General features: G+C 38.5%; 1 protein-coding gene across 5 annotated transcripts in view; it reads right to left on the bottom strand.

The window, feature by feature from the left end:
- The window catches only part of LOC101916786 (fibronectin type-III domain-containing protein 3a-like), a 232835-nt gene that overhangs the window by 6339 nt on the left and 201318 nt on the right, over nt 1–25178 (bottom strand). For 2 of the 5 annotated variants that reach the window (XM_055817765.1, XM_055817763.1), the window contains exons 3-22: nt 24773–24911; nt 19109–19184; nt 17799–17875; nt 13789–14020; nt 12013–12285; nt 10551–10606; nt 9213–9367; nt 8868–8927; nt 7222–7360; nt 6099–6152; nt 5270–5391; nt 5011–5185; nt 4676–4762; nt 4219–4357; nt 3619–3687; nt 3252–3370; nt 3046–3151; nt 2231–2406; nt 1309–1422; nt 289–438 (exon numbers count right to left, since the gene is read on the bottom strand). In XM_055817765.1, the coding sequence (XP_055673740.1) occupies nt 289–438; nt 1309–1422; nt 2231–2406; nt 3046–3151; nt 3252–3370; nt 3619–3687; nt 4219–4357; nt 4676–4762; nt 5011–5185; nt 5270–5391; nt 6099–6152; nt 7222–7360; nt 8868–8927; nt 9213–9367; nt 10551–10606; nt 12013–12285; nt 13789–14020; nt 17799–17875; nt 19109–19184; nt 24773–24868 (2475 nt within the window). In that variant the 5' untranslated portion in view covers nt 24869–24911. The remainder of the gene's footprint in view (nt 1–288; nt 439–1308; nt 1423–2230; nt 2407–3045; nt 3152–3251; nt 3371–3618; nt 3688–4218; nt 4358–4675; nt 4763–5010; nt 5186–5269; nt 5392–6098; nt 6153–7221; nt 7361–8867; nt 8928–9212; nt 9368–10550; nt 10607–12012; nt 12286–13788; nt 14021–17798; nt 17876–19108; nt 19185–24772; nt 24912–25178) is intronic. The other 3 variants (XM_055817766.1, XM_055817764.1, XM_055817767.1) reach the window with 2 other exon arrangements.

Below are 25178 nucleotides of genomic sequence, written 5' to 3'. Positions count from 1 at the left end.
TTTGCATGCAACAAAATGCAGTTTGGAAGAGAATGGAAAATCTCCTGAATAAAATGTAAACACAGCAAAATTTCTGGTATTTCATGCAACACTGGATCTAAACCTCTTTTCTAGATACATGGAGTTACGAAGGACTCGGGGAGAAGGGAAAGTATATTTACCAGTTACCTTCTATATTTCATCAGCAGGTGACGGTACATCATTTTATTCATTTCTAGCTGAAGTTTTTCTTCAAGCTGTATGTACTTGTTCACAGGCTTAGTAACATGTAACAAATGCTTCTCTTACCTGTACTCTGCAATAGTAAGTGGTTGCAGGTGTGAGACCTTTTACTTCATAACTCTGGCAAGGGCCAGTGTAAATGATATGCATCGACCCTTCCGCCTGTCCCCAGTCCAGCCTGTATTCACTGATTTCTGCACCATTGCACGCAGGGCTCTGTGGGTTTAAGTCACAAATTTTCTTTCAGCTGTTGCACATACACACATGCACCATACAGGTGTGATCCCCTGTCACAATGAATAGAGACACTGGAAAGGAAGCACTGGGCTTGAAACCTGAGGGCTTTTCCACCACAGCCAAGGGCATGATTTTAACTTCAGCTTATTAAAAGGTTTCCATCTAGACACACGTCTGCAACAACACCACAATTCAGACCAGAATTCTGAATCAGAGCATCACAGCCTGGTTTGGGCTGGGAGGGAGCTGACAGCCCCCCGAGCCCCAACCCCCGCCAGGGGCAGGGACACCTCCCACCAGCCCAGGTTGCCCCCAGCCCCGTCCAGCCTGGCCCTGAGCACCCCCAGGGATGGGGCATCCGCAGCTGCTCTGGGCAGCCTCTGCCAGCGCCGCCCTCACAGGGAAGGATTTCTTCCTAATATCTACTTAAATTTACCCTTGGTCAGTTTAAAGCCATTCCCCCTTGTCCTGTTGCTACAGGCCCTACTAAAAAGTCTGTCCCCATCTTTCTTCCAAGCCCCCTTGCAAGTACTGAAAGGCCACTATAAGGTCTCCGCAAAGCCTTCTCTTCTCCAGGCTGAACGACTCACCATCTCTTACCACCTGGATAAACTAAATATATTATATATTAGTTACCATAAGGAGGATTAAATGTCACCCAGTTCATTCAGTTAATATGGAAATTCACAGCTGACATTTACAAGACCAATGTACACCTCTGTAAAGAAATGGGCTTAGAATATTCCAGCTCTACATTTGTTATTTCTTCCGTTTCTGTGTATCAGATGTGTCACCACCACTAAAAGCCACATATTAATTTGCGCATTACTGAAAATCATTAACACCTACCTCCCATGAAACTACAGCACAAGTTGCACTTTTGCAAGTTACCAGGGGTTTGCAACATTGATCAGGGGGTCCTGGAGCAGTAGAGATCTCTGCTTTGTCAGAGTGAGGGCCAAACTGCAAGAAAATACAATTGCATCAATACAGCAACTGCAGTAGAGCAAACACTGATGTGCAAGGATATGAGCTGAAGAAAACAAATTATTTTCAACTTTATAAATAAATAAATAGAGGAGTTCAGTGCTTATTTCCACAGCACCGTTTAAGATTCCTTTCAGGTAGTCTACTCTAAAAGCTGGCCCTGTGCCTACAGGGTATCTGTAATCCTCCCACTGCTATGGTTTCGCAGTCCTCCTTCCCCTGTAGCCAGGCTCTGGCTTCCAGAAGCAGCTGGGTACTGTTTCAAAAAGCTTTTTACGTGACCAACATTCATCCCAACCTTTTTCAAACCTGGCATTATTTGAACACACCCCTCCCTACACAATAGAGTTCCCACACCGCTGATCCGCAGAGGCTACACTAATTGTAAAACACGAGGCAATTTCTTAAGACACAAACATTAAGTGGTTATTCACAGCCAGAAATGCAGGGTTTAAACTGCAGTCAAAGACATGACTAAAAGTAGGAAGAGAACGTCTAGCACTAACTTTGGACTAGTTACTTTCAGCACTGGCAGTAACCCAGTAAACGACAACAGAAACACAACACCGTGAACATCCCCTTAGGGCTGAAGGAAGGACTGAATGTCCCTGACATTTATTGATTCTTCTTTAAATCGTGGGTTTTTACGCTGCAAGAAATTGTGCTCCTTCAACAGAACTACAATAGACGCTACAAAATACTATCAGGCTTTTAAGACAGTAGTATCATTACTATCTCTTGTGTAAAAAAAAACCAGATCCCATTAGCACAGTCGGTTGGTTACCCCAACTTTATTTGCTGCTCGTATCCAGAAGCAATACATTCTCCCTGGAAGCAGATTGTTGACTACGTATTCAGATGCTGGACCCTGATACACTTGTCTGCGTTCATCCTGTTCAGAGTTTGCCATCTCTATAATATATTCCGTAATGTCAGAACCTCCATCTACAGATGGTGGGCCTATAAAACAAAAAGAGATTTTTTTCCCCTATTAATTTCAGAAAGCACTTTTTCTTCCAAGTAGTTTCTAATCAGCATTCTCAAGCTAAAAGTTGAGCAAGATGAATTCTAAAAGTTAAGAGTGCAGGCTTTATCATATATCTGAGCAGAAACACTTCTGAAGCTTGCTTTTTCCCCTGCAGTTACTGATAGACTACTTTAAGATGGCCTTCATAATTTCTTCAGATATTTTCCACACGTTTCCTTCAAAACACCTGGTATCTTCATTACTTTTTTCATTACCTCCTTTACTGAGATCAATGTAAGAAAAAGAGGGTTGATTTTTAAATTGCCAAACACGTGTCAAGTAATGAGGCAGCTGGCAAGCTTTCTCACTGAAAGACATTTATGTCTGCTTAAGTCTCACCATATCATTGCACATGCATGCATCGGCAAATCACAGGCAGTTAACAAGCTTTGGTCATCTTAAAAAAACACCCTAAAATAACCCAACAAAACCCAAACAACTAAGGACACGGACTACATATAAATATATATATATATTTTTTTTTTTCCCCCTGAAGACTTCTACAGATTTTTAATTTGTGTTATGACATTTAAAATCAGGAAAGTATTTTGCTCAGAAACACTGGAGCTTACCCCACTGTAAAGTGATTTCCTTGGGCTTAGCTTTGCCTGCCAGGCATGGAACATGACACGGTCCAGGAGGAACAGCTGATGTTGTAACAGTCATAACATCAGAAGCCTAGCAGTAATACACATTATTTTAGAGTGGAGACACAAAACAAAATGTCACTAAAACATAAATGGAAACAGTTTTCAGAAGCAATTTTCATTTTTCTCACCTGGCTTTCACCACCTTTACTGACACAATAAACTCTCATCCTGTATGACGTCCCAGGCTTGAGGTGATCACAGACATGTTCCCTCTGGGGACCACTGTATATGCTGTCCCATTTACTTCCTGAGGAAAGAAAGAAAATACTTTCTACTACAAACTTTTGCAAAAATAAACCTTGAAAATTCTCTCACACCATTATTAATTAAGTCAAGCCACAGGATCAAATTTGAATGATCAACTATGCAGAGAACATGTGCAACACAACATACACATGAAAACAGAACAGGAATTGTGAAAGCAATGAGTAGCGAGTGCATCAGTACACTGAATTAACACACAAGCTGAATTAGTACTGAAAGATGATTGCTTACCAACTGATGTTTCTGAGATTTCCAAGAAGTATTTAGAAATGTCTGATCCTCCATTATCTTTGGGTGGTTCTGAAAGAAACCAACATCTTAAGCTCAATTACAGAAGATATAAAACCAATGCGTTGTTTTGTTACCAGCTTTTCCAGAAAACTTATTCATTCCTTGTAGAATATTCAAGCAGAAAACTCAATTCAAACAGAAACAGAAAACTTCTGTATCCACAGTACATTTTCCAATTAATCGTGAATATGCTAGAAAGAAAAGTAACTAAGCAAATACTGCCAATGTCAGGGATCACCTTTTTTTTTTAAGAATGAATGAAAATTATTTAAGCATCACATCTAGAGGCTACCATAACTGTGGCTACCACAACAGCCTTGCCTGCTTCTCTAAAATGAAAAAAGGAAAACACTACTTTTGTACAACAACCCCAAAAGAAACCAAGCTGCCATTTTTTGGTAATGCTTTCTCCTGCAGTAACAACATCTGCAGAGACAAATAATTAGCCTGAATTCGCCTCTTTTTTTTTAATGTGCATTGGTGAGTGACTGCACAGACATAGACAGCACTCAAATACAGCACTAACAAAAGGTAACCTACCCCATGTAACTTTCACACTGTGTGAATGGATCTTGCCCTTCACGGTCGGTTTACTTGGTGGTCCAGGTTTGTCAGGATTGGTGCTATGTTCTACCACCTCACTAGGACTACTTTTTCCTTCGCTGTTGTAGGCAAAGAGCTGTTTCAGGAATGAAGAGAATACATAATAAATGCTTTATTTAATGACAGGTAATATTCTGCTGATCTACAAAATTCTTCTATGAAAAAACCTCCAACCAAAATCCCAAGAAAAGGCAACAATTTAAAAGAAAACAAAACTAGCTAGTGCAAAAAAACCGTCGATCTGTATTATGCTTTCACCAAAACCTACTACAACAAAAGTATTACAGGTAATTTTCCGCTGCCTCCACAGAAAGTGTCTTAGCTGCGCGAAAACACTGAAACTCCAGAAAAGCATACAGTCATAATTAAATTTGAAACAAAATATAGTACAAACCCTAAACTTGTAGGATGTACTCCTCCTAAGATTTCTTAAAGTGCATGAGAGCTCATCTCCGTTGTACTGTGGCTGGAAACCATAACCCTGTAAACGAGGGAAAATAAGAACACACACAGTCACTAATTTTCCACAATAAACCAAAACCCAGCTCAGGTCGATCAAATATTATTTTTAGCTTGAACTTCACCTTTGTTTCATTGAGTACATGTAATACTTGCCAACTGTTGCTGTATTTTGCAGCACTTTTATTTAAAAGTAAAATACAAAGTTAATTTTATTTGAGCACCACTGTGTATCACGCTTTTACACACGTAACAAACCCCAGCACTTACAGAGCCTTCTTCTTCCATGTCTAAACTGTAAGTGAGAGAGTCATCTGAGGACACCCCACTGGGTGGGCTCCACTTTACTGACAGCCAGGTCACCCCTGCTTCGACAAGCACGGGGGGTGGTGGGGCTGGTGGGACAATTCCAGCTGTATAGTATGTCACTGTCTCGCTGAACCCACTGGAAAAATAATTTTAAGAATTGTTAAAAGCAGCAGATGTGGCTGATCAGAAAATAAATGGTATGATAAATTGTGTTCATTACCTCATTCCAATATCATTTTTAGCAGCTAATCTGAGCGAGTATTTTGTAGAAGGAGAGAGTTTTGTAAGTTTATGCTGCTTCAGATGCCCGTAGTAGCATTCTTTGAAGGGTCCATTCTTCCCCTTTAAAGAAGTGAGAGAAACCTGAGGGTTTTTTTTGCATGGGGACTGCATGCTCCCTGCTAAGGTCAACTTCTTCACTCTAAATCTTCCTAAACTTCATTTCACTAATTTAACAAAAATGAAAAAAAACTAACCCAACAAAACCCACCCAAACCCAAACCCAACATATGAGTAAGCCTAAAGAATGTAACAAGCTAACACCACCACGGTCACACTGAGCATGCTGATAGTTATCCTGAGATTTCCTGATAACAAAACCACATTCCGAGATACCCGTTTATTTTTCGGCACTGTAGATTTCACAAAATGGTAACAAATTACTACAGTTGAAAGCAACACAAATTTTTGAAGTTTTTTATCACTTTGGAATATGTTTCAGTAAGAATTTCAAAAGCCAAGTGGTATTTGTGACAGCTACTGAAGACACAAGCCAAATGCTCATTCATTTAATGCCTAGGCTTTGCTTAATGAAGCTCTGAAAGACAAGAACCAAATGAAGGAGCTTTACGCTGTCCTCTCAGAGGATCTGAAAGGATTGTCTGCCTTTTTTTTTTTTTTTTATTCAAGCTTTTAAATTGGCTTGTCCCTTTAAAACTGTCTGGACAGTTACACTGGAAATAGCTGACGTACCTAAGCAAAAGGTATTTTTAAGTATAATTGGTCTACAGATGTCATTATGATTTTTTTTGTACTAGAAAAGGTCTTACCTCATCCCATTCTAAAAGAAAATTAGTTATTTTGGAACCATTGTCATTTGAGGACTGAAAAATAAAGAAACAATGAAAAAAGTTAAAATCAAATGGTTGATGTTTTTGCACATTAAAAAACATGTCAGCAATTTAGTTTAATATACTCCAACTGCCTTTAAAAACAAGGTATTTAGTGTTGAGCTGAAAGGAATCTGCAGGAGGCATAGAGAATAGCTCTCTTCCACAAACGTGCTTGTGATCTGAAAGTCTACTGTGGGCACAGACACAATTATTCGGTAAAGTGAGTCAGAAAGGGTAAAAACTAGTAGGTATTTTAACTGGTTTCATTCCTCATTCCTGATGGCTCTCCAGGCAGCTATACTACCTCTATTAATTCTGATAGTTTAGAATATGAACTTATGAATAGTTTTACTTTAGGATTAATCCAAATTATATTCTTAGAGCTTTTTTCCTTGTGTCCTAGCACTGTGTGTTTGCCAACTGTCAACAGACGAGCAACATTTGCACTTGTTATGACATACAAATTGGGAAACTCCTTCATTTTTTCAAGTACAGGTTACACAAATATTTTAACTGAAGTGATTTAGATATAAATTGCTTTCCAGGTGTAAGTGTAGTAATAAGAAAAACACTAAAAGACAAGAAAACACAGTTACCAAGAAGTCTTCACAGATAACATATATATTGAAAAGTCAGATTAAAAAAATTAAAGTTACAAACTAACCAAAGGAATTTACTTTGAACGGGTCAGAATAACCATAAGAACTCTGAATTATAATGTTAAGTCATATGTATTTATCATCCAAGAACCCCAAGCAAAAATACACATGCTTCAGCCTCTCCTATGCTGCCAGTTCAGAAGAGAACTTTCCTATGGAATATCCTGCTCCTACTTGGAGACACCTGCTCCTAACTGTCACACTAAAGCCATACACATGAAGCTAAGGAGACAATGAAAGGAAGAGGAAGGAACAATCATGATTTTAGTTATCAGAAGGAACAATCATGATTTTAGTTATGTCTCAACTGCGCAACTTAAAAGCCAACACCTAAAGTACACACTAGATTACTGACACAGCTAATTTAAACATACCACACATGAACACACCAGACTGCTTACCTTCCACTGCAAACTCAGGCTGTTTTTCGTTCTGTTAATGAGTTTCGGTGCAGCTGGACAGTCTGGCTCACAACTTTCTGTAGTGAAACTCACTAATTCTGAAACGGATTCTTTTATGGAACTGCTGGTTGCTGAAACTCTGAACAAAGGACAATTAATTATGATGCTATTGCATTAGCACCTAAAAATTTAAGCAAAGGGTTGTCAACTTTAGAAACGCACTTAATCACAAGCAGTGGTTACAGCAACAAGACCAGCTTGCTCCCGACATAGGAGACAAGTGCCCAATCCCTCTTCTTTCAGATCATTGATTTTAAGAGACAACAATTTCATGTCTCTTTATTCAGGAAGAAACAACAGAAAGTGAGGTTACAGTGTTGCTCCAAGTTCTAGTAACTGATGCCCACATCATAACACTGCTATCTGTTCTGTGCTCAGGGAGACAAGGGCATGCTGACAAGAGCGGAGTGATGGAGATCACATAGGTACACTTACTGATCTTGAAGACTCCATTTGGCACCCTTCATTTACTTTACAATTGCTATCTAGCACAGTGGAGATATTTTAGTGATGAAATACACATGGGAGGCATGATGAAAATTACAGTAAGTATTACCAAATGGTAACAGAACACCTGACTTGAATCTTTTGATAAAAAGACCTTGAGATTCAAATACGGACAACACTTGTACAAAAGTATGGATACTGAAATGGGCTAAATCAGCTGTTCAGGCAATGAACCCACATTTGTCAGTGCAATTGTTAAACAGGATAGAAACTCAAGAACAGCACTGCTCATTTATGTTTGTTTTTGAAGAGCAATGACTTGACTAATTTGTCAGAAATACTGTCCATCTAATCAGGCCAATGGTAGGTAAAATAAAGCTTGCCTGCATGGAAAGCAACAGCATGAACCAAACACACACCAAGTGCAAATGGAGCTGTGCTGGGTAACTTGCTCAGAACTCCTGCAGTTTAAGAATCTGAGTTTACTTCAGCAAGTCTTAAAACTTGCCTCCTCCTGTGCCCAAGCATTTGAGGAGCTCTCTTCTGCTACTGGATCACAGTGTTCTCTAAGCTTGTTTAACCAGCTTGTCTTTTTCCTGACCAGTTAAACATCTCCAGTAATGCTTATTTACTCTACGTGGCAATTCTTGAATGTCACGTCTTGTTCCCTTGTAACACAGCATCTAAGTTCTCCCAATTTCAACCAGTTTCCACTTCCCCCCTTGCACTGCTACTGAAGTCTGCAGTTTAAAAGAAGCAACTTTGCAAATCAAGCTGACAAGTCAGACTTGCAAATCCATGTTCAAAGCTAAATTATTATTTACCACTGCCTTCAGCCTACAACAATCTCTTTCACTGAGTCCACTCTTGTTCTAAAAAATACCAACAGAGAATAACTTCAGTCTGTATCTGAGAAACATGAAGAGACAGAGAAGATGGTAGGGAAGAAAATGAGGTTACATTTTAATGAAAATAGAAGACAAGTGAGAATTCAGATAGCAAAATAGTGTCCATAGCTACGCTATTTTTGTAGAATATTCCTCAAGTTATTTGCGATCACACCTTTTTCATGAAGCCACAACAATTTTCTAACTCACATATCAACAAAAACATTAAGTATTTAATTCCCAGCAGCATACCTGGCATGATAATCAGTTGCTGGCCTGAGATCAGGGAGTGTAATTGTTAATTCTTCCCCACTGTGAAAAGGGGAAGAAAAAAAAAAAAAAAAAAAGAAAAAAGTGTTACAGCTCTTCCTTATACTTTAGAAGAATAAAAGCTTATTGAAAAGCAAAACCATGTAGCGCACATTTAATTTTCATGTTTCCCATTGTCCATGTAACTCTTAGTGATATTACTTAATATTTATTTCATGTGAAGTAGGTAGGTCTGCAAGTCAACAAACAGCTCCTGATAGAGAGATTGCTGATCGGTTAATGTTTTTAAACATTGGTATTGTGCTTAAATGAAGAAACTAAACTTACACATAGACAGATTTAAATTTTCCATTTTTACCACTGTTGGATATTGCTACTTCAAATGTAAATGCTGCTGGACTATGACTATGGCTCTCTCCATTCTGTGAACTAACTGGGAGATTCCAGGACAGAACGGCTGATCTTGCTTGTATATCAGAAACCTATTAAAAGCATAAATAATGCAAGTAAGTTTGCTTTCTGTAATAAAAGGTATATTAGTCAATAACACGGTGTCCCTAGTTTGCCTATGAAGTTCCTCAGTGGAGGAATTCTTTACCTTTGCAGTGGAAATACCGAGTCATCATCTGAATTTAAATTATTTCCTCTTTTCACTTCTAGAATACCATCTTAAAGGATTTCCCTTCAAACACTAAACAAACAGACAGACCCACTACATTGCCTCAGTGTATGAAGACAAAAATCTGTATTTCACCTGTGCTGTTTGCATCACTCATCTAGAGCAAATTTTCAGATTTGGAGTCTTGAATGCTGACGCAAGATCTATACTTCGGCAGTCAGATGGCCTAACTTTCTAACTCTATCACAACTCCCTCACATAACCTTAATATTTAACTACTAAGCTACAGGATAGCAAGAGGCTCTGATTTTAAGTGCTTATGACTAAAACTTTTGGTCTAAGTTTTTTGCTACTTAATACCCATACTCCAAATTTTCTGTGACAAAGTCAACACTTTGCTTCTGTTTGCATTAATTACAGATGTCAGAAGCAGCAATGAGCAAATGCTACTGTCAAGCTGGAGCAGAACACCACAACCCTTGCTTACTGTATGGATAATGCAAAGAAGTTACATTAAACGTGCTCAAGATCAAAAATATCAGTGCAGTACTAGCCTTTTAGACACTGAAATTAACATCACCAGACTCCAACTTACTAAAAGTATTTAAATACTCAAATATTTGCTCCAATTTCTAAACATAACATAAAAAGATGATCTGCTTTTGTAAGTTCTATTCCCAATACTCTTAAATCCTCTGAGGGGAGGATGGTTCCAAGAGAAGATAAGACTCCCATTAGTTTAGCAGGCCCCTGGTTTGCAAGGTACTGAAGCCCTTGCATACACTAGACAACTTCAACAGTGGATATATATTCTCGGCTTACAGACTGGGAAACTGAGTCAGCCAGACTGTTTTCAGAGAGTTGAGAAATAGTGGGTTTCCATAGCATGGTTGCTTTTCCCAGCTATGAACTCTGACAACTAAAATACGTTTTGTCTATTACGAAAATAAACCACTAAGAAAAAAAAAGAGATCAATAAGACATATGTTACTTTATAGAAAGAATATAAAGACAGAAAATAAGGGTATTTTAAGGATATTACTTACGACTGGCTTGCCAATGCTCAAGTGAATATCACATTTCTTGGATTCTGTGTCAGATTCTGAAATTTCAAATACAAAACAGATTACCAAAAACCCCAAGAGTAAACCAGTCTGTTACAAAAATGCCACCACAAGATGGAGTTCGCCTCATTAAGAGTTTAACAATAGTACTTATTGTGCAAAGTTCATTTCCCCTGTTTGTTTTGGCTGTGTGAGGGGTAGAAACATGAACTATCCAAAACTAACAGTGTTACAAAACCCCTTTTAGTACATCCTGCACAAAGGGTATATTTTCCTAATCTGAGCATAAATGGGTTTTCTTTGACAACACAAAAACATTCCTCCAAAAATGAAAGGTGTTCAAAAAATGATAATAAGTTCTTATCTCTCTATTGTATGTGCTTTCCTTAAATATCTATTGCAAAACACTTGGTCTCGGTCTAATTTGGAAGCCAGATCGAAACTGCACACTAAAAATACATAAAGGTACTGAAAGGGTTACATCTGTAAGCTGAATCCTATCTTTGCAATTGTCCACGTCGAACAATACAGGATGTTATTCTGGCCACATACACATTTTTTTTTTCCCCCCCCTCCAATAAATCTGTATTAAGACAAAGCTTTAATCAAGTATATTTTTCATCCTTGAAACAAGCTGGATAAAAGCTTCCACCTCTGCTTACTTCTCAAGATACAAAGTCAGATTTCTCTTTATTTCTCTAACCAAAGAGTTACCAGTGACACTGACAAGGACTAGACTTCACAGCCCAACAAGACCGCTTAAATGAGGACGCATACACCCCCCCAAACTCTAAAAGACAAACAAATGATTTAAGGAATCATGATAAGAAACTTTCCGCATTTCAGTGACACTTTCAAACCAAGAGGAAAGACAACAATATCATATATAAGCTATACCTGCATATACTAATATATCGTAAATAGCCACAAGCTATTTTAAAAGCTCAAACATTCATTTGAGCAGAATAACGCATTGAACTGAAACGACAACTGATCAAACAGCAACCTGTACAGACAGTTGCTCAAACCTTCCTATTCCCTGTAGTTTTAAGTAACTCAGAGTCATGTGAAAAGTACCACAAAGAATGACACCAGAAGTCTTTTATGCAAGTACCCACAGGTCATCCTTGCTTGGAGTAGTGGTCAGTCCCGGGTTAGAAAAGGTACACAAGGAAAAAAAAAAAAGTTTCAAATTAAATCTTCCTGAAGATCTTATTTGAGAAATCTCAAATGAACACACTTGACATTACTATGATTTCTAGAGGGGAAAAAACCTAAACATAATTAAAAGTATTTCAGGCTTTCTCTAATCCTGAACAGCTAAAGACATCTACAAATTAATTTTTTTCAGAAACTGTTTTGCAATGAACTTACAGCATCTTCTGTTACAAAAGACTCTAATTTTTTTTTTTTTTTTTTTTTTTACCCTGTCAATGCAACCTACCTCCCACCTCTGCATCTGGACTGCCCTTTGTTTTTCCTATCTGCTTCTGCTTTAGTGGTCCTCCTGCCCCTTGCTGCCCCTTTCCATTTCCATTCTGAATTGTTGCATTGGAAGAATTAACAACTTTATGTGGTGAAGATGGAGGGCTGTTAAGTTTATTGTTAGTATGACTACTAGCTTGTCTGTCTTTTAGTCTTTTCTTCAGGTGTTCTTGCATTTTGAGACTCCTTTCATCTCGCTGAATGAAGTTTGTCCTTCCATGAGAACGAGGTTCTACAGAGAAAGGAGAATTTACTTCATTATTCAGTACAATTTATTTGACATCTGAGAAACGCTTTGTAAGTTAGAAGAATAACTGCAGTAAAACCAGAACTTGAAAACCCACAGAACTTCACTGTGCTTGCTTTGCCAGTCTGTAGATGCGTGGAGCTGCATGGCTCACATAACGTCAGCTTGGGGCATCTGTGAAGTCCCAAGGAGTTTTACAGCTGATACTCAGGGGTCTCTGGGCAGCTGAGCAACAGATAAGAAACACGCACGTACCGCACTGCTGACTGGTAGAGCTTTGCTAAACCTTAGGAACCTCACCTGATAAAGAGTTTATGGATTGGGCTCAGATCAGTGTATGACCATAAAGATCAGTTAGCAGGAGAAGAACACACCTGGAGGTTTAATTCTGGTTTTAAAACAGTCAATGTTAGCCACGATGCTACAGTAAAACACCCAAAATATCTGCAAACTTCCATTTTTCCTATTTAACCCATATCCAAATTGCTGGGGTTTTTTTTTTTCTTTTTCTTAAAAATTATTTTTCATCACTTGCTGAGTTCAGGTTGGTTTTTTTGTTTGTTTTAAATGTAATTCTTCAGGCCTTTCTCTTTTGTTAGCTGCTCAAGATTACCCCTTACAGCTGCCTTCCCTGACACAGCCATCCATGCACATTTTCGAAGAAGTGTAAGCAAATTTAGGACCCAAACTGACTTTAAAACATAGTTTGGGTTCTATTGAATATTCTACCCTAGAAGTGAGCTGAAATAGCTTGATTACTAATTTAAACTTGAGAAAGATAGTGAATGGTCTTACATATTCTAATTTCTTTGTGTCAAATGCCTGTTCATATAATAAGGCTTACAACTTGGTTTAATTCAGCAGTGACCCCAGTCTTCCACTGAAGTATTGCTTCACTTGTATTTTAAACATAGAGTGGACTTGCACTTCATCCTCCAACATGGATTACTGTGTTTTTCAGTTGATGTATGGTATTCTCATTTTCTTTCCAGTCATACCTGAACTTTGCCTAGTCAAAAATATACATTAATGTGTCACATTAAATGCATTTTCAGAATACTTCATGCCCAGGCTGTGACAAAACACAGCAGTTTTGGAGAGCGGAATTTTAGATGAAGGTAGAAGCAATCATTGTGGCACTTACAGTTAACAAAAGTATGGATCCATGAAAAATATACACAGTATTAGAACACTTTTAAGTTACTGTTTTTGCATTGAATTCTTAAAAACTGAACAGCAGAAGATTTAAACTTCATAAAAATCATACTTCACACACACAGAGTGCCTTCAGACCAGACTCCACAGTACTTTACACACAAATGTATTTTAAGACTGCTCCCTGAGCCTTATATGTGTTTATGGGGCTAGTAACTAACACCAAAACCACATAAATGTGTAACACAGCTACTGACAGAACTCGGCTCCCTCAACCTAGATGCGCTGAGTGAAAGGCCTTGTCACATATTTAAACATCACCTGCGCGCTCACCTTGTTCTTGAAAAACGTGTGGTGGTGGATGCTGGTGAATGAACTGTGGTGGCAGCTCTCCTGTCCCAGGAACTGGAGGGTACACTGGGTGAGGTGGGTGGGGAAGCAAAGCATGGTGATGATGCATGTAATGTGGCACATGGGGAGGAGGAGGAGGAGGATGCATGGAAGGATGGAATTCAGCTGAGTGTGGCAACACCACCACTTTACGAACTCCATTTTCTTCCACCACCTGTCATGCAACATAAGAGATTAAAAGTTAGTACAGTAACAATCTTATAAAGAATCTCCACGCTTATGTTTATACCCACGATATAACATACAGGGATAATACCTATCAAAATGAATTCCAGTGGAAATGCAGCATATGCTTGCTGCTGGAAGAAACTGGAGTTTGAGGCAGTCAGTTTTAAAAAGCTGAACCCCACACACTGAAGTGCTAAGCAATCTATAATTTATGAATAATGTATATATTCTTTTAAACAAGAACTGTGAATTGATTAGGGTGTAATTCCCGTCTACTTGTAATTACAGTTAGAACTGCTTTAGCCCACATCCGAACCGACAGCGCTACCGTATGTACAGGTCGCTGCATGCCACCTCACCTGTGGTACATGTCTGCATGCATGTTCTTAGCCTATGGCAAGCACAAAGCATTACAAGTCAGCCCTGCTGTCTTGTACTATGATCCAACCCAACTCAAATGTCAAAATATTCCATGTTTGCCACAGGCTAAGAGAATTCAGACAAGGAACCTGTCTGCATGTCTGAACTCTAGGATAAGAAGATGCTAAGACAGTGCATGCATACGCACACTTCTAAGCATGTGTCCTAAACCAGCCATATATAGGCTTCTTCTGGAATCTAAATTCTGCCAGCGTGTAACACGTTAATAAGTCAATGTACTGCTTTTCCTACAGGAAATTTAAAATATGTTAAGGTTTTATACAATAGCATTTTTCTAAATCTTAAAACTGAGGAGAGACTTTGGACAGAACACAGGCTTTGAAAGACAAGGTGAGAAAATGACACCAGCGCAGGATTCACAAAAAGACATATTTAACAATGATGATGATGAAATAAAACTATGCCCAGTGTAGTCTCATTTTTAAGACAGCCAGAACAGACAAGCCAAGGCTGAGGCTTACAGGGTCCTTTCTCCAGGTAGGGCTCACAAGTTGTCATTCTGTGGTTACAAGTCCATTTTGCTCATCTGAGGGATTCCAGTTTTCAGGATCTACCGTTCTGACTAGGTCAAAAGGCTTCCAAGCTGACCATCAGAGAAAGCACCTGGTCATATTCCAGTTTGTTTCTTCTGCCACAAGACAGAAGTCCACTGGTGTAAAATTCAGATTGTACCCAATGAGAAGTCTGACTCAGAAGCAAACTAGACTCCACTAACCCCTATTTAAAGGCAGACAACAAATCAATTGTTTTCTCCTTCACGCAAAAAAAAAAAATAGGTATGAGTAACATAATTGGGGAAGGGCGGGGAAAATCAATGATAGAAAAATGTCCAATATTAAAGACAAGTGGACACTTTAATCAAGTCTCAGTAAGAAAACCAGGTGTTTTTTTCTGAGATTGGTTTAAAATGAGTCTGTAGCTTTATGCTTCCTTCCTTCTACATCAATCACCTCCTCCAAGGTGCATTTAAAAGTGCAAATCACAAGTGCTATTAGGCAGGGCCTTACAAGGCTTTAGTATTAACAGAGATGAATCATGTAGTCAGCAGAAAACCTCCGTGGATTCAAGTGGGGGGTGCATTCCAGCTGCGGGCTGGCATACAAAATTGAGATGCAAAAAAAAATTTTTTTTAATACAATCCATAAAGTAAATAATACAAAATAAAACCTGCTTTTAGAAGATTTGCACTTCTATTACTATTACTAAAAATATACACAATTTGTATTTTCAAGCATTTAAAGAAAGCACTTACACAAAAACAGGCCGTACGTTTTATCCTGTTAGTTCTTTCAAGATCCTCCCTTAAAGCATATTTAGTTTGGCTATAAGAAATCACTGTAGCATTTCCTAGCTGGCCAAGAAGACATTACGGATGTTGAAATACTGCTTACTCCAAAAGTACATTTTGAAAATCTCCTCGGCAAAAGACAAACTAATGAGAAACCATTCTTCTGAAGGGAAACAGAATGTGTCCACTCACAAACTGCTATGACAAAGTTCAGCTGTGAGACAACCTCAGAGTCAGCTGTATTATTAGCAATTCTTAACAGACTTTAAACAGAATAAAAAAAATTTACAAGAAGTCATTTAAGACTAAGCTTACATTGAATACACTTTGTTCTAGAAACAATGTGGGGGGCTTTCTGGTTCATCAACGTAACTAAATACACCACTCAACTGCAATACACTGCATAACACTAACACATGCTCTAACACATACAAGTCAAAACTCACAGCAAATTTTGATGGCTATGTTACTCTGTTTTATGTATACATTAAGCAAGAACACGTGGCAGTTCTGAGTAGAAGGCATACATTAATATAGCAAGACTTTCCTATGATTTTACAGCCCAAAGTTGCTATGTCCCCATTCTCCACTACTGAATCACTTCATTCCACTTTGGCAGAAACCAACATAACTATCCCTGGGCTCCTCCAGATAGATTAGGGAACAGAAAGTTCGAGTCTCATCTACCGACACAAACAGTAACTCAAGCTCTGATTTAGAGCTGGTTTCAAACTTGTCTACCCCTGTCAGAATGACCCACAGAAAACAACCCCCCTCAGTTTCATGTGACAGCAAACACACAACAAATGTATTTTTCAGTTTGTACACCTCAGCATTTGCCAGTGCTTTGCATACTGTTTGCACTGAAGACTCAATTTCATATTGGTGCATAAATTATCTGGGGAATCTTTCTTCAGGATCTGCATGAAAGTAGTTAATTGAAGCACAAAATGGAGAGGCAGCTGTATGCAAAAAGACAACTGCCTGGAGAACTCAAGAACATACAGCTACAAGGTTTTCAAGCCTACTCAGAAAACTCCTGTTTTGAACGTCACTAGAAAATTAGAAACCTAGCCTGCCCTGTTTAAACATTTGTTTTTAATTAATTCCCTTTAAAAATGCATTAAAGTAAATTGAACTGGCAACTTCAAATATCTCTGTGATAACAGTTCAAATACCACACACAGGTCTGATCTGCTGTGACTTAACAGCACAGAGGAGTGGAAAAATCAGTGACAACGGAAAAGTAAAGCTGGGAGAGAAGCCCAGAGTCCTGCTCATTTCATAGGCACACGTCACTAGCATTAACACTCCTCTTCACACTTCTACTGTAACAGCAGAGTGCTTTGCTGAATGTTAAGGAGATCAGAGCTGGTAAAGAAAGGGGCATTGAAAACTTTGATAAATAGAGTTATATTAGGAGAGAAGAATTTGAATTATGAAAAGACATGAAAGAGAAATATCTTATGCAGTCCGGGAAGGGGGGAAGACCCAAGGGATGAAAGAGAATGATACTGGTATACGACCCATATAACCTCAGCGTAAGAAACACGAGTCTCACATCCACAGTATGCATGAGACACATTCTGTTCCGATGCTGCCCCCAGCTCCGTTCCCAGCAACGCCAAGCGCTGTCCGTACCCATAGCCCTCCGACACCTAGCCAGCGGCAGTCAGCTGGGATTGCTCGAATGACCCACGCACTTACTTTCACCTTGAAAACAGGACTGCAGAAAAACCAAGATGTGGGTCCTGCTAATGGGGCTCTGAGAGCCAATTCAGAGCCATCTACAGGATTACTAAAAGTAATTTTTACTGCCTGGAAGCATTATTAAAAGAATCCTGTAAACTAGATCAAATTTTACTAAGTCAACAGAAGGTGACAGAGCCTACAATAAAGTAAGTTAAACAGCTGATAAGTTCAATGGAAAAAACATGAGAAATGCTTGTAACAGCGGTTCCAGATAAAATAATCAATAGCCTTATTGTTAAAGCGCCACAAACATACTGAAATAGAAGAATAAATTAAAGTTTACCTGAGATACATAACCGGGAGGCACAAATATAGGCGGCATAGAACCATTTGGTGACATCATAGGAACATGTGCTGGACCTGAGAAGTAACAAGGTGCCACTTTTTAACAAATGAGGCTTTTACAGATTTGAGACACCTTTTTTTCCAAAGGTGGTGGCTCACTTTGGTGCCTGAAAAGCCAGCAACTGCATCCAACTCTGTATTTATGGAACTACTTTCAGACAAGTAGATTTAGAAGCAAGGCTAAAACTATCCAATTAAAAAGTCAGTCAGGAGAGAAACTTAAATAATCTGGACTGCGAGTTTCAAAAAAAATAGAAAAGTGGCTGTAGCTGTACCAAGTTGCCACCAAGAAAAAGTGATGCAATTTATGTCACCGATGGACAATGTGTTTTCACATTCAAAATACACATTAAGTAGGACTTAACTTTCAGAAAGCATCCAGAATTTTAGACAATATTGCTGAATGCAGGTATGGCTGTACATTTATTCTACAAAAAGCACAGGTTAGATTTATTCCAACCATCACACTTAAACAGCCAACAGTATTTGTTTAATTGTACAAAACTCAGCACAGATAATTTTAGTTCTTTTTTTGTGACAGTTAAAAGTCTGTAGCAACATCATCAGCACCACAGTAATGCTGACACAGCTGGTCTACCAACATTTTTTGGTTTTAAATAAGAATATATTATTTTTCATATCAAGTTGAAAAAGTATTTCTGTCTAGGATCTGATGAAAGCAGAATGGACACGTTTTATATAATATCATTTGGAAAGATGAAAAATATTCCAAAAATGGAAGTACTGATAAATTCAATTTGACTTACAGGAGATATTTTGATCCGACTCAGATTTGCAGTTCTGTAACTTACCCAGAAGGTAAAAAGTAGTTTGCAGCCACACACAGAGGGTAGCAATGCTTCCCACAAAATCAGCAGACCGCTAATGCCACTACCTTACAGTAAAGTGAGGTCGCACAGCGTCTATTAAAGTTGTTTAGATTAGTGTGGACTAAATCCCATGCACACTCACGTGATAAGATTCTGAGAAGACAGTTATTCAAGGATCGTTACAAAAACAGTTGAGATGCCAGCCTTTTATAAATTAGCAAAGACTACAGAGACGCAGGGGATCTTGGCAATTTCCCAGTGCTCATTTGTGCTTTAAGTACAAACTGAAAAATCTGATTTATTACATTGCAGAACATATAAAAACACATTTGACATTACAGAAACAAATTATGGTAGTAATTCTGTGATATTCGCAAAATCAAGATATTTGGATTCAGTACTTCAGTTTTTCCTTTACCTTGAATACATTGAATGTGTCCATCTTCAGTTGTAATTGTAAATGTTTCACCTGGGTTTACCTGTACAAGAATAACCTGTAGAAAACAAAACACAGAAGAGGTGGTGGGTTTTTTGGGGGTTTGTTTGTTTGTTTGGTTTTTTTAATTTTAGAAATTACCTGGGGGTGTGTGCAAAACCCCCGTGTCTACCTTATACCCACATTAGATTAAAACAATATAGCTCTGGTAACCTTAAAAGAGTAAAAAAGCACGATGAGAAACACTGATAGGTACAACGAAATTTCTTCATACTTTTGACATAAAATCATTAGTGTTGCTTAATCAGTCTGATTACTACCAGAAGTGCTTCCCTTGATACAACTGAAATAATTAACTAAGCTTTTATTTTCAATGTTTTCACACTGCTTTTTCTTCTTTTACTGAAGCAATACATACCTTAAGATCCACTTTGCTTTCCAAGCTTTGCCTGAGATTATTTCAGTTGCAGGGCTAAACTGACAGAATCATGACTACACACACAAACAAATGAAAAGGAAAGAAAAAAGATCCTTTGTGCAAAACTCAGCCATATTTTTTCATTGAAAGCATGCTGGTATGTATTTTGATGATATATTTTACGGTGCCATCAAGTAACTTAATGAAGTGTGCAGTCCTTTGGGGATGGAAAGAGGGTAGAAGAGGTGATAAAGCAGGTCACTCCTACCACCTCTACTCTACAACTCCTGAAAGATCAGGTGTATTTTCTCACATACTTGTGTAATCCTGTAGCTAAAGAAATACAACCAACAGTGAGATTCTGCAGGTCAATTTGAAAGAGACGGCATGCACTTTCGCACAGATCAACGTAGACACCTGCCAGAATTATTCCTCAGGCAGGGTACAGCACCATTTCCCTTGTGCTGGGTAACACAAACCATCACCTCATTCCATCCCACAGCACATGCTTCAGTCTTACTGTAAAATAATGGCAGCTGTGCTTCAGTTTTATTCTAACATGACAACTTTACTACAAGAATTTTGTAGTGAGATTCCACAATATGACATAGGGACAGGTCTAATTCTTAGGTAAAATGAGGGGTTTGGCCATGTCAGAACCGCACAGTTACACAGTCAAATTCCACCCTGGTGACAGCTAGCACATAAAGAAGGCCAATGTAAACACCAAAATAAAATACATTTGTAAAACTAGTTACAAAACTCAAAAAGTATAATTTTCTTTCATTCTATTTTTATAAAATATTTTTATACTATTCATGGAATCACAATTACATCAGGTAGATGCGACCCAAAGAGATTACCTAGTCATCCAACTCCTGGTAAAAATGAACTACACATGATGTTAATGAATAAACCCGTCTATTTTGTGCTGCTGTATCTCCAATGACGAAGCTCCATAAACTCCCCAGGCATCTGCAGCACTGTTTCACTATCCTCAACGTTACAGATTTTATCATCTAACTTCAACATTCCCTGCTTCAACCTGAACCCTTACTCCATGTCTTAACCACCAAAGAAATAAAGAATAAAACATCAGTAAAGGAAAGATTGTTTCCTGTGATTTAGGTGACATACACTGTATATAAATTTTGGGGGATTTTTATCTGCCTTTTTTTGGAAACAGTGCAACACCGATGACTTCCACTTGCAGTCTTTACCCATCCCTTGGCAGACCTTTTTCTTAAGGACCACTACCAACGAGATATTCCTTATGATAAGCTGACTACTCTACCCAAATACAGGACCTGTTGCTAATTTTCTAGATTATCTTTCTAGTAATCAAAATAATTTCAGGCTTCCAAGACGCTTGCAATTCCTCCCACTTCGTATCAGCTGCAGATTTATGAAGTACACCTCAATTCTACTGTATTGGTCATAAACAGATGACTGAAAAGAATGAGACTTAGAGAGATCTTGTGGCCCCTCATTCAGCCTCTGCATTTTGACCAGCTTCACTGCCCACTCTTTTCCAAAGACTTTGCCAAGTAGCTTATGCTGGCCTCAACTAAAGCACATTTCTTCTCCTGCTAACATGTAAAGGAGTCAGCACGAGCATACCCACGTTTCCTGAAGTTACAGCCTATGCCTCCTGCTTCTGTCTCCCTCTGCTCTTGAGTGTGCAGCCTCTGCACAGAACGAGAGTGAGGGTTGCGCCGATCTGTTCCATTTAAACTCCTGTGTGTAAAGCAAGACTCAAAGGAGCAGACTGATAGATGGTGTTTAACACTCATTTTGCTGCTTTTACATATTGCTATATTAATCTTAGCTTTTATTTTTTAACAGGGGATGCAGAAGCATTATGAACACAGACCCTGCTCCAGTGAGTTCACAAGACAGGAGTTTTACTTTAGGTAGACAAGTTGCTTCTGGACATCAGTAAAACTCCAAAACCCCCTGAAAAGGCCATCCAGCCAGTCAGCAGTATTTATTACAACTCTAGAGAAAGACAGATGTCAGAGAATACTTTTAAAAATGGCATAATTAAAGCACTGAAATTTAAGCAGATCTGTCCTTTCAGATACTTATAAAGTAAATTTATGCCACTGAATTTCAAGGAGAAAAAGAGAGATTAGCGATGTTAATTGTTTAAAGACGACTGACAATAAGGGGCTGGGGGTTTGCCAGAGCACAAAAAAGCAGGAAAGATGAGGTCTGCTGCAAACGGCTGCTAGGTTGTCTGTTGCAAACAACAGTAGGCAGAGGAGGCAGGTATTAAACCTCACAGCAAGCCTCATCTTCGAGGGCAAAAAAATTCAGAGACAGGAAAGTGATTCTTTTAGAAATTCAGGGCCTCTGACCGTGTCAGATCTTCAGAACAGGTTTCAATTAACTGAAGTTCTCAGAAACAGTTCAGGAAACTATTAACTGAACTCAGTGAAAAGGATCATAAGTAACTGGTGTAATCACAGGGCTGTAGAGCCATTCAGAGACTGGAATTTCAGGAATGCATGGGGCAATGTGTTATAGGAATGACTCACTATAATTAATGAAACAAACGCAGTTCCATCTACCTTCCACCAAGGAAAATTTCACTCAAGGAAGCTTGAGTGTTTCTAATGAGTCAATCTAAGCCAAGTTAGAGGACAGACTGGTGCTAGGAGTCACAGATCTGTTAATGCCTTCAGGTGTCCCTGCAACCATCTCACAACTAGTACAATCAACACAGTTTGAAAGCTATTTCAAAGCACTGGTCAGTGTTTTGCTTTTATCCCTTACTCACACACTTACCATTGCTGAAGGTTTTTTCAGAACAAGAAACCTTTCCAGAAAACTTCCAACCCACATTTTATGTGAAATGAAACTAACAAAGTGGGTGCTGCATCTGACTGTTCAAAGTGATTGGCCGAACAGCACAAGTTTTTCTGAAAACAAAACCACTGTACAATACTCTACAATTAGCCTACCCTCAACAGCATTGGCAGCAAAATAATTAAAATTCATCTGCATAAATAAAGCTTCTAAGTTAATACTCTATTTAAAAGCAAACTTGCAAATGTGAAGAGACTGTGGCTCAAAAGCCTCTCTAGAGGAAAGTGCCACAAATGAGCAGCAAGTGTATTCACTAAGCCGCTGAAGGATGGCAACATGACACGGATGGCAGCACAACATTGTTGTTTACATACAGACATGTTAGAATGAGAAATGTTGGCACATTAACATAAAATCACTTTCCTGGTCCCGTGAAGAGTTTTCATTAGAAAGACTTATTAGTTACTTTCAATATAATTCAATTACAAGTCTTCAAGTCTACTCTTCAAATGCCATTTTCCCATGCATGTCCAAGATACAACTGTGTTTTTTTTTTTTAACCTCACCTAAATTGGCAAACAGTCTCCACTACGTTCTGAAAATTTCAATGACTGTCACCTTTTGAGTCATTCCATACACGCCAGTATTTTACACCCTGATCTATACATGCTATACAAATACAGCTACGGAGATGGTATCCAATTAGATCTACTTGGATCTCTTTTCCTTGTGTAACATGAAACACTACCTACTGAGTAGCCTCACAGCTGGTCAGTGTCTAAAATTTCATGTTGCTAATGCGAGAACTTCAGAAATAGCTCAGAGACTCTGTAGCTTTACTTATTCCAAACTACATCTACGTTGTACTTTTATCTCCAGAGTCTGAGAAAAAAAAAAAGGGGGGGGAAAAAAAAAAGTACACTTTTTTAAAATAAAGCCTATTTTTCCAAGTATACCAGAACTGAAACAATGCAGACTTCTCCTTCTCAATCTGTAACAATTACAAAGTAAATGGTATCTTATTTAAAACCAGCTTTAGGGTCAATCAGATCCTCAATTCACGACTATTTTGCTGTACCTTGTTTATCCACTGTACATTCAAACATGCCAAGGTCTTCACTGTTACCCTTCATAATCATTTTGTATGACAGTTATCCTCCAGAAACTTTTATGCAACTTTCCCATCTGGATTAACCCCTTAATTCCTATTTCAATTAGTGTCAAACGCTTGAAGTTTTTTTCAATTAGTCAAACTAATTGAAGTTAGACGCTGATCAGATTAAAGCGATGGGCACTTCTGTCCCTTGCTTCAACAAAATGATTATTTAACTCCAGGCACATAAAGCCTTCAAATTTATGTTTTGTTATTACAGACTCCTAGAACAGCCTGGGTTGGAAAGGACCTAGAGAGATCATCTGGTTCAACCTTTTGTGGGAAAGGGAGCCCTGATCAGAGTACCTAGCACCCAGGCCTAATCGCAGCCAGCCAACAAACAGCCGCTTTGCTATTTAAAATCAACAAACTCACTCTCTCCTACCAGGATCTGTCATGTTTGTAGCTGCTAGTGCAGGGGGAAGATGCTTCTTAAAATCAAGAACCAGTGTTAAAATGTCTGGATGCCTGTAATATTTCTGAGTGCGCTGAAAGCCTCTGAATGATGGGAAGCTATCTCAGCATTTGTAGTACAAGGCACTTGGCTTCCACTGCCAAATGGTAAATACACTTCAAGTTTACTCACAATTTATATAAGCTTGTGACTCGAACTGTTTTGCTTTCACTTCTGTCTGTGCTTCTAATCATACTAGGTACTTCTGAAGAGTTGTGTCCAGTAAAATTCTAAAGTTTCAACTCAATATCTCAAGTTTCACCACTGCACTGTAATTATTAATGAAGATACTTAATATCATGAAGCCAAGGTCTTTCCTCTCATTTCCTTGCAACAGACTTCTTGGTTTTGAGCACTGCAACCACCTGCAAATCTTTATTGATTATTTCACATGAGCTTCAGAAAAGCTTTCAAAACCTTAGTGCTTTATTAAATCCCTATTTTTTTCCTTTTATTGATTTTTAGTTCAATTTTAAAGCACTTAAAAACGTGTGTGTAACAAATATTCCTTTTAATCTGTAATCTTCTCACATTTCCACTATATTAATGTTGATTTTCTTCCTCCATATATTTGCACTTCTATTTTACTGATGATATCAGGGCCGAGAACCATATGCTTTTCTAACATTGCAAATCAGTATCGTAGTTGCTTTATTTCAGGCTCCTCCTCTTCCCACCATCATGAGTTGTACAACAAATAGTTTTTCTATCTGTTCTGTTTTCTACAGTATGCTTGAATGTCAACCTCCCTACTAGCACCGCTGGCACAGTATTACATGACTTGTGCAAAAGTGCAACAAATTTACTTGCCTGCTGTATGCTGTCCCCATTAACCATATGAGGTAGAAGTGGCACTTCATTCAATATAGGCGTAGCTTCTAATGGAGGCGGCTGGTCGGCCATCATGTCTGAAAACTATTCATTGACAACTGCTCACAGTAACCACCTGCTAAAACAAAAAGAGAGTGACAATATTAGATACGTCTCTCCCCTCCCCCAAATAATTCTCTACTTCATTTGCCAAACTTGGTACCAGTATTTCAGAAGAAAAATACCGCAGTGCCTTCAGGTCTTTTTTTTTTTTTCCCCCTCCTTCTTCTCCACAAAGCAAACACTTGCACTATGATATTAACTGAATCCTTTAATGATAGCGATTCAAGAACATCTGAAAAATCCATAGGAAAATACCAGACTTCAACACTCCACAACTCTCCCT

The sequence above is a fragment of the Falco peregrinus genome, chromosome 13 (assembly GCF_023634155.1).
Source record: "Falco peregrinus isolate bFalPer1 chromosome 13, bFalPer1.pri, whole genome shotgun sequence".
In the NCBI taxonomy this organism is placed as follows: Eukaryota; Metazoa; Chordata; class Aves; order Falconiformes; family Falconidae; genus Falco; species Falco peregrinus.
The sequence above is the reverse complement of the archived record's forward strand: the minus strand, read 5'-3'. Positions and strand labels throughout refer to the sequence as shown.